This window comes from Podarcis muralis, chromosome Z (genome assembly GCF_964188315.1).
Source record: "Podarcis muralis chromosome Z, rPodMur119.hap1.1, whole genome shotgun sequence".
NCBI lineage: Eukaryota > Metazoa > Chordata > Lepidosauria > Squamata > Lacertidae > Podarcis > Podarcis muralis.
In genome coordinates, this window is record NC_135673.1 from 764,369 (window position 1) to 774,368 (window position 10,000).

Below are 10,000 nucleotides of genomic sequence, written 5' to 3' on the forward strand. Positions count from 1 at the left end.
GAGAGGAAAAGAGAGAAGGAGAAGAAAGAAGAAGAGGAAAAGAGAGGAGTGGAGAGGAGAGAGAGGAAAAGAGAGAACGAGAAGAAGAGGAAAAGGGAGAAGATGAGAGAAGGAAAGGAAAAGAGAGGAGAGGAAGAGAGAGAAGGAGAAGAAAGAGCAAGAGGAAAAGAGAGGAGAGAAGAGGAGGAGAGGAAAAGAGAGAACGAGAAGAAAGAAGAGGAACAGAGAGAAGAAGAGAGAAGGAAAGGAAGAAGAGGAGAGAAGGAAAGGAAAAGAGAGGAGAGGAAAAGAGAGGAGAGGAGAAAAGAAGAGAACGATAAGAAAGAACCAGAGGAAAAGAGAGAACAAGAGAAGGAAATAGAGGAAAGAACGAGAGGAGAGATAAAGAGAACAAGAGAAAAAGGAGAGGAATAGAGGAGATGAGAGAGAGGGAGAGAGAAGAAAAGAGAGAAGGAGAAGAAGGAACAAGAGGAAAAGAGAGAACAAGAGAAGGAGAGGAAAAGAGGAAAGAACGAGAGCAGAGAAAAAGAGGAGAGGGAAAAAGAGGAGAGAGAGGAAAAGGAGAGAAGGAGAGGAAAAGTGAGGAGAGGAAAAGAGGAAAGAACGATTCACTCCTTGGTCTCGTCGGCGTCCCTGCAAGACAGGAAGTGGGAGGTTCGAGACAGGAAGTGGGCGGGGGGGCTCTCCTTTGACTGGTTTCGAACCCGGGTTGAGTGAGGAAGGGTCGAAGGATCTGGGCGGGGTTGCGTCTGGAAACCAGGCCTGGTGAAGGAGAGGGAAAGAGAGAACGAGAAGAAAGAACGAGAGGAGAGGAGAGAAGGAAAAGAGAGAAGGAGAAGAAAGAAGAAGAGGAAAAAGAGAGGAGAGGAGAGGAGGAGAGGAAAAGAGAGAACGAGAAGAAAGAAGAAGAGGAAAAGAGAGAAGATGAGAGAAGGAAAGGAAAAGAGAGGAGAGGAAAAGAGAGAAGGAGAAGAAAGAAGAAGAGGAAAAGAGAGGAGAGGAGAGGAGGAGAGGGAAAGAGAGAAAGAGAAGAAAGAAGAAGAGGAAAAGAGAGGAGAGAAGAGGAGGAGAGGAAAAGAGAGAACGAGAAGAAAGAATAAGAGGAAAAGAGAGAAGATGAGAGAAGGAAAGGAAAAGAGAGGAGAGGAAAAGAGAGAAGGAGAAGAAAGAACGAGAGGAAAAGAGAGGAGAGGAGAGGAGAGGAAAAGAGAGAATGAGAAGAAAGAAGAAGAGGAAAAGAGAGAAGATGAGAGAAGGAAAGGAAAAGAGAGGAGAGGAAAAGAGAGAAGGAGAAGAAAGAAGAAGAGGAAAAGAGAGGAGTGGAGAGGAGAGAGAGGAAAAGAGAGAACGAGAAGAAAGAAGAAGAGGAAAAGAGAGAAGATGAGAGAAGGAAAGGAAAAGAGAGGAGAGGAAAAGAGAGAAGGAGAAGAAAGAAGAAGAGGAAAAGAGAGGAGTGGAGAGGAGAGAGAGGAAAAGAGAGAACGAGAAGAAGAGGAAAAGGGAGAAGATGAGAGAAGGAAAGGAAAAGAGAGGAGAGGAAAAGAGAGAAGGAGAAGAAAGAAGAAGAGGAAAAGAGAGGAGAGGAGGAGAGGAAAAGAGAGAACGAGAAGAAAGAAGAAGAGGAAAAGAGAGAAGATGAGAGAAGGAAAGGAAAAGAGAGGAGAGGAAAAGAGAGAAGGAGAAGAAAGAAGAAGAGGAAAAGAGAGGAGTGGAGAGGAGAGAGAGGAAAAGAGAGAACGAGAAGAAGAGGAAAAGGGAGAAGATGAGAGAAGGAAAGGAAAAGAGAGGAGAGGAAAAGAGAGAAGGAGAAGAAAGAACGAGAGGAAAAGAGAGGAGTGGAGAGGAGAGAGAGGAAAAGAGAGAACGAGAAGAAGAGGAAAAGGGAGAAGATGAGAGAAGGAAAGGAAAAGAGAGGAGAGGAAAAGAGAGAAGGAGAAGAAAGAAGAAGAAGAGGAAAAGAGAGGAGTGGAGAGGAGGGAGAGGAAAAGAGAGAACGAGAAGAAGAGGAAAAGGGAGAGGATGAGAGAAGGAAAGGAAAAGAGAGGAGAGGAAGAGAGAGAAGGAGAAGAAAGAGCAAGAGGAAAAGAGAGGAGAGAAGAGGAGGAGAGGAAAAGAGAGAACGAGAAGAAAGAAGAGGAACAGAGAGAAGAAGAGAGAAGGAAAGGAAGAAGAGGAGAGAAGGAAAGGAAAAGAGAGGAGAGGAAAAGAGAGGAGAGGAGAAAAGAAGAGAACGATAAGAAAGAACCAGAGGAAAAGAGAGAACAAGAGAAGGAAATAGAGGAAAGAACGAGAGGAGAGATAAAGAGAACAAGAGAAAAAGGAGAGGAATAGAGGAGATGAGAGAGAGGGAGAGAGAAGAAAAGAGAGAAGGAGAAGAAGGAACAAGAGGAAAAGAGAGAACAAGAGAAGGAGAGGAAAAGAGGAAAGAACGAGAGCAGAGAAAAAGAGGAGAGGGAAAAAGAGGAGAGAGAGGAAAAGGAGAGAAGGAGAGGAAAAGTGAGGAGAGGAAAAGAGGAAAGAACGATTCACTCCTTGGTCTCGTCGGCGTCCCTGCAAGACAGGAAGTGGGAGGTTCGAGACAGGAAGTGGGCGGGGGGGGCTCTCCTTTGACTGGTTTCGAACCCGGGTTGAGTGAAGAAGGGTCGAAGGATCTGGGCGGGGTTGCGTCTGGAAACCAGGCCTGGTGAAGGAGAGGGAAAGAGAGAACGAGAAGAAAGAACGAGAGGAGAGGAGAGAAGGAAAGGAAAAGAGAGAGAAGAGGAAAAGAGAGAAGAAGGCGGAGAGAAGGAGAGGAAAAGGAAAAGGAAAAGAGAAGAGAGAAGAAAGAACATGGGGGAAAGAGAACAAGAGAAGGAGAGGAGAGGAAAAGAGAACGAGAAGAAAGAAGAGGAAAGGAGAGAAGGAGAGGAGAGGAAAAGAGAGAACGAGAAGAAAGAAGAGGAAAGGAGAGAAGGAGAGGAGAGGAAAAGAGAGAACGAGAAGAAAGAAGAGGAGAGGAGAGGGAAAGAGAGAACGAGAAGAAAGAAGAGGAAAGAAGAGAAGGAGAGGAGAGGGAAAGAGAGAACGAGAAGAAAGAACGAGAGGAGAGGAGAGAAGGAAAGGAAAAGAGAGAGAAGAGGAAAAGAGAGAAGGCGGAGAGAAGGAGAGGAAAAGGAAAAGAGAAGAGAAAAAAGAACATGGGGGAAAGAGAACAAGAGAAGGAGAGGAGAGGAAAAGAGAACGAGAAGAAATAAGAGGAAAGAAGAGAAGGAGAGGAGAGGGAAAGAGAGAAAGAAAGAACGAGAGGAGAGGAGAGGAGAGAAGGAAAGGAAAAGAGAGAAGAGGAAAAGAGAGAAGAAGGCGGAGAGAAGGAGAGGAAAAGGAAAAGAGAAGAGAGAAGAGAGAAGAAAGAACATGGGGGAAAGAGAACAAGAGAAGGAGAGGAAAAGAGAACGAGAAGAAAGAAGAAGAGGAAAGGAGAGAAGGAGAGGAGAGGGAAAGAGAGAACGAGAAGAAAGAAGAGGAAATAAGAGAAGGAGAGGAGAGGGAAAGAGAGAACGAGAAGAAAGAAGAGGAAAGAAGAGAAGGAGAGGAGAGGAAAAGAGAGAACGAGAAGAAAGAAGAGGAGAGGAGAGGGAAAGAGAGAACGAGAAGAAAGAAGAGGAAAGAAGAGAAGGAGAGGAGAGGGAAAGAGAGAACGAGAAGAAAGAACGAGAGGAGAGGAGAGGAGAGAAGGAAAGGAAAAGAGAGAGAAGAGGAAAAGAGAGAAGGCGGAGAGAAGGAGAGGAAAAGGAAAAGAGAAGAGAAAAAAGAACATGGGGGAAAGAGAACAAGAGAAGGAGAGGAGAGGAAAAGAGAACGAGAAGAAATAAGAGGAAAGAAGAGAAGGAGAGGAGAGGAAAAGAGAGAACGAGAAGAAAGAAGAGGAAACAAGAGAAGGAGAGGAGAGGAAAAGAGTGAACGAGAAGAAGAAGAGGAACAGAGAGAACAAGGAGGAGAGGAGAAGAGAGGTGAAGAGGAACAGAGCGAAGAAGAGAAGAGAAGGAAAAGAGAAGAAGAGAAGGAAAAGAGAGAAGAAAGAACAGGGGGAAAAGAGAGAACGAGGAGGAGAGGAGAGGAAAAGAGGAGAGGAAAAGAGAAGAGGAACAGAGTGAAGAAGAGAAGAAAAGGAAAAGAGAGAAGGAAAAGATGGAAGGTTCCGGAACCAGGTGATGAACCCTCGAACCCGCCACCTCTCACCTGTGGAATCGCTGGACCTCGTGAGCGCTGCCCAATAGCTGGCTCCGCTCTTCGGCCAATCGCTGGAGGGATCGCCAGCGCTCGTTCAGTTCCTGGGAGACCAATTAATAATAATAATTAATAATAATAATAATAATAATAATAATAATAATAATAATAATAATATGTATTTGAATATTGATTCAAGTTGAAGGAATACAGCTTAAAAACAAGATTAAAATAGGACTTTGCAGGAGGAGAAAGGAAAATAATAATAATAATAATAATAATAATAATAATAATAATAATAATAATAATAATAAGTATTTGAATAATAATTCAAGTTGAATGAATACAACTTAAAAACAAGATTAAAATAGGAAAAGGCAGCCTCTTCGCAGGAGGAGAAAGGAAAATATTATTATTATTATTATTATTATTATTGTTATTGTTATTGTTATTATTAATGATATGTATTTGAATCTTGATTCGAGTTGAATGAATACAACTTAAAAAGAAGATTAAAAGAGGACTTCGCAGGAGGGGAAAGGAAAATAATAATAATAATGATATTAATAATAATAATAATAATAATAATAATAATAATAATAATATGTATTTGAATATTGATTCAAGTTGAAGGAATACAGCTTAAAAACAAGATTAAAATAGGACTTTGCAGGAGGAGAAAGGAAAATAATAATAATAATAATAATAATAATAATAATAATAATAATAAGTATTTGAATAATAATTCAAGTTGAATGAATACAACTTAAAAACAAGATTAAAATAGGAAAAGGCAGCCTCTTCGCAGGAGGAGAAAGGAAAATATTATTATTATTATTATTATTATTATTATTATTATTATTATTATTATTATTGTTGTTGTTATTGTTATTGTTATTATTAATAATATGTATTTGAATCTTGATTCGAGTTGAATGAATACAACTTAAAAAGAAGATTAAAATAGGACTTCGCAGGAGGGGAAAGGAAAATAATAATAATAATGATATTAATAATAATAATAATAATAATAATAATAATAATAATAATAATAATAATAATATGTATTTGAATATTGATTCAAGTTGAAGGAATACAGCTTAAAAACAAGATTAAAATAGGACTTTGCAGGAGGAGAAAGGAAAATAATAATAATAATAATAATAATAATAATAATAATAATAATAATAATAAGTATTTGAATAATAATTCAAGTTGAATGAATACAACTTAAAAACAAGATTAAAATAGGAAAAGGCAGCCTCTTCGCAGGAGGAGAAAGGAAAATATTATTATTATTATTATTATTATTATTATTATTATTATTATTATTGTTATTGTTATTATTAATAATATGTATTTGAATCTTGATTCGAGTTGAATGAATACAACTTAAAAAGAAGATTAAAATAGGACTTCGCAGGAGGGGAAAGGAAAATAATAATAATAATGATATTAATAATAATAATAATAATAATAATAATAATAATAAGTATTTGAATAATAATTCAAGTTGAATGAATACAACTTAAAAAGAAGATTAAAATAGGACTTTGCAGGAAGAGAAAGGAAAATAATAATAATAATAATAATAATAATAATAATAATAATAAGTATTTGAATATTGATTCAGGTTGAATGAATACAACTTAAAAAACAAGATTAAAATAGGACTTCGCAGGAAGAGAAAGGATAATAATAATAGTAATAATAATAATAATAATATTTATAGAAGGAGAGGGAAAGAGGAGAAAAGGAGAGAACAAATTTTACCTTGATGGAGTTGAAGGTCGCCACCGTGTGGAGCATAAGTTTGGCGGACTGGAGGCAAAAAAAGGAGCGTTAATAGTAATAATAATAATAATAATAATAATAATAATAATAATAATAATAATACTTTATTATTTCCCACCCATCTGGCTGGGTTTCAATAATAATAATAATAATAATAATAATAATAATAATAATAATAATAATAATAATAATGTATTATGTCCCGCCCATCTGGCTGGGTTTCAATAATACTAATACTAATACTACTACTACTAATAATACCATATTATTTCCCACCCATCTGGCTGGGTTTCAATAATAATAATAATAATAATAATAATAATAATAATAATAATAATAATAATAATAATAATAATATTTCCCACCCATCCGGATGGATAATAATAATAATAATAATAATAATAATAATAATAATAATAATAATAATAATAATAATAATATTTCCCACCCATCTGGCTGGGTAATAATAATAATAATAATAATAATAATAATAATAATAATAATAATAATAATAATAATATTTCCCACCCATCTGGCTGGGTAATAATAATAATAATAATAATAATAATAATATTATTTCCCACCCATCCGGATGGATAATAATAATAATAATAATAATAATAATAATAATAATAATAATAATAATATTTCCCACCCATCTGGCTGGGTAATAATAATAATAATAATAATAATAATAATAATAATAATAATATTTCCCACCCATCTGGATGGGTAATAATAATATTATTAATAATAATAATACTATTTATACCCCGCTTGCTAGGCTTCCAAAATTCAAAATCCTTCTGGGTTGTTTTTTTGGAGACATTTATTTGCTTCCAAGGAGAAAAATGACAAATTACCTTCCAAGGAGACGCCGTTTTCGAATCGGTTTCATCCTGCTAATAATAAGAATAAGAAGAATAATTTATCATAACTATTAGTGGCTTAATAATCCGGCTGAACTCAACTAATAATTAGTGCGGCTTTTAAAATATGTGGTTTTATGGGATTGGGATTGAAAGACGTGTTTTTATGGGATCGAAAAATGTGGTTTTATGGGGTCGAAAAATGTGGTTTTATGGGGTCGAAAAATGTGGTTTTATGGGATTGAAAAATGTGGTTTTTTGGGGTCGAAAAATGTGGTTTTTTGGGGTCGAAAAATGTGGTTTTATGGGGTCGAAAAATGTGGTTTTTTGGGGTCGAAAAATGTGGTTTTATGGGGTCGAAAAATGTGGTTTTATGGGGTCGAAAAATGTGGTTTTATGGGATCGAAAAATGTGGTTTTATGGGGTCGAAAAAGGTGGTTTTATGGGGTCGAAAAAGGTGGTTTTATGGGGTCAAAAAGGTGGTTTTATGGGATCGAAAAATGTGGTTTTATGGGATTGAAAGACGTGTTTTTATGGGATCGAAAAATGTGGTTTTATGGGATTGAAAAATGTGGTTTTTTGGGGTCGAAAAATGTGGTTTTATGGGGTCAAAAAAGGTGGGTTTATGGGATCGAAAAATGTGGTTTTATGGGGTCAAAAAAGGTGGTTTTATGGGATCGAAAAAGGTGGTTTTATGGGGTCGAAAAAAGGTGGTTTTATGGGATCCAAAAAGGTGGTTTTATGGGATCGAAAAATGTGGTTTTATGGGATCGAAAAATGTGGTTTTATGGGGTCGAAAAAAGGTGGTTTTATGGGATCCAAAAATGTGGTTTTATGGGGTCGAAAAATGTGGTTTTATGGGGTCGAAAAATGTGGTTTTTTGGGGTCGAAAAATGTGGTTTTATGGGGTCGAAAAATGTGGTTTTATGGGATCGAAAAACGTGGTTTTATGGGGTCGGAAAAGGTGGTTTTATGGGGTCGAAAAGGTGGTTTTATGGGGTCGAAAAAGGTGGTTTTATGGGGTCGGAAAAAGGTGGTTTTATGGGGTCGAAAAAGGTGGTTTTATGGGATCGAAAAATGTGGTTTTATGGGGTCGAAAAATGTGGTTTTATGGGGTCGAAAAATGTGGTTTTATGGGATCGAAAAACGTGGTTTTATGGGGTCGGAAAAGGTGGTTTTATGGGGTCGAAAAGGTGGTTTTATGGGGTCGAAAAAGGTGGTTTTATGGGGTCGGAAAAAGGTGGTTTTATGGGGTCGAAAAAGGTGGTTTTATGGGATAGAAAAATGTTGTTTTATGGGGTCGAAAAATGTGATTTTATGGGGTCGAAAAAGGTGGTTTTATGGGGTCGAAAAGGTGGTTTTATGGGGTCGAAAAAGGTGGTTTTATGGGGTCGAAAAAAGGTGGTTTTATGGGGTCGAAAAAGGTGGTTTTATGGGATAGAAAAATGTTGTTTTATGGGGTCGAAAAATGTGATTTTATGGGGTCGAAAAAGGTGGTTTTATGGGATCCAAAAATGTGGTTTTATGGGGTGGAAAAAGGTGGTTTTATGGGGTCGAAAAATGTGGTTTTATGGGATCGAAAAATGTGGTTTTATGGGGTCGAAAAATGTGGTTTTATGGGGTCGAAAAAGGTGGTTTTATGGGGTCGAAAAAGGTGGTTTTATGGGGTCGAAAAATGTGGTTTTATGGGATCCAAAAAGGTGGTTTTATGGGGTCGAAAAATGTGGTTTTATGGGGTCGAAAAAGGTGGTTTTATGGGGTCGAAAAAGGTGGTTTTATGGGGTCGAAAAATGTGGTTTTATGGGGTCGAAAAATGTGGTTTTATGGGATCCAAAAAGGTGGTTTTATGGGGTCGAAAAATGTGGTTTTATGGGGTCGAAAAAGGTGGTTTTATGGGGTCGAAAAAGGTGGTTTTATGGGGTCGAAAAATGTGGTTTTATGGGGTCGAAAAATGTGGTTTTATGGGATCCAAAAAGGTGGTTTTATGGGGTCGAAAAATGTGGTTTTATGGGGTGGAAAAAGGTGGTTTTATGGGGTCGAAAAATGTGGTTTTATGGGATCGAAAAATGTGGTTTTATGGGGTCGAAAAATGTGGTTTTATGGGGTCGAAAAAGGTGGTTTTATGGGGTCGAAAAAGGTGGTTTTATGGGGTCGAAAAAGGTGGTTTTATGGGGTCGAAAAATGTGGTTTTATGGGATCCAAAAAGGTGGTTTTATGGGGTCGAAAAATGTGGTTTTATGGGGTCGAAAAAGGTGGTTTTATGGGGTCGAAAAAGGTGGTTTTATGGGGTCGAAAAAGGTGGTTTTATGGGGTCGAAAAATGTGGTTTTATGGGATCCAAAAAGGTGGTTTTATGGGGTCGAAAAATGTGGTTTTATGGGGTCGAAAAAGGTGGTTTTATGGGGTCGAAAAAGGTGGTTTTATGGGGTCGAAAAATGTGGTTTTATGGGGTCGAAAAATGTGGTTTTATGGGATCCAAAAAGGTGGTTTTATGGGGTCGAAAAAGGTGGTTTTATGGGGTCGAAAAAGGTGGTTTTATGGGGTCGAAAAAGGTGGTTTTATGGGATTGAAAAATGTGGTTTTATGGGATCGAAAAAGGTGGTTTTATGGGATTGGGATCGAAAAACGTGGTTTTATGGGATTGGGATCGAAAAACGTGGTTTTATGGGATCAAAAAATGTGGTTTTATGGGATCGAAAAAGATGGTTTTATGGGATCGAAAAAGGGCGGTTTATGGGATCGAAAAACGTGGTTTTATGGGGTCGAAAAATGTGGTTTTATGGGGTCGAAAAAGGTGGTTTTATGGGGTTGAAAAAGGTGGTTTTATGGGATTGGGATCGAAAAACGTGGTTTTATGGGATTGGGATCGAAAAAGGTGGTTTTATGGGATCAAAAAATGTGGTTTTATGGGATCGAAAAAGATGGTTTTATGGGATCGAAAAAGGGCGGTTTATGGGATCGGAAAACGTGGTTTTATGGGGTCGGAAAATTTGGTTTTATGGGTCGAAAAAGGTGGTTTTATGGGATTGGGATCGAAAAACGTGGTTTTATGGGATTGGGATCGAAAAACGTGGTTTTATGGGATCAAAAAATGTGGTTTTATGGGATCGGGATCGAAAGACGTGGTTTTAT

General features: G+C 37.4%; 1 protein-coding gene across 1 annotated transcript in view; it reads right to left on the reverse strand.

The window, feature by feature from the left end:
• LOC114589498 (spectrin alpha chain, non-erythrocytic 1) overlaps positions 1-10,000 on the reverse strand; it is a 267,143-nt gene that overhangs the window by 119,512 nt on the left and 137,631 nt on the right. Inside the window, exons 27-29 of the mRNA XM_077922609.1 lie at positions 6,864-6,899; positions 5,980-6,027; positions 4,219-4,310 (exon numbers count right to left, since the gene is read on the reverse strand). Coding sequence (XP_077778735.1) covers positions 4,219-4,310; positions 5,980-6,027; positions 6,864-6,899 — 176 coding nt within the window. The remainder of the gene's footprint in view (positions 1-4,218; positions 4,311-5,979; positions 6,028-6,863; positions 6,900-10,000) is intronic.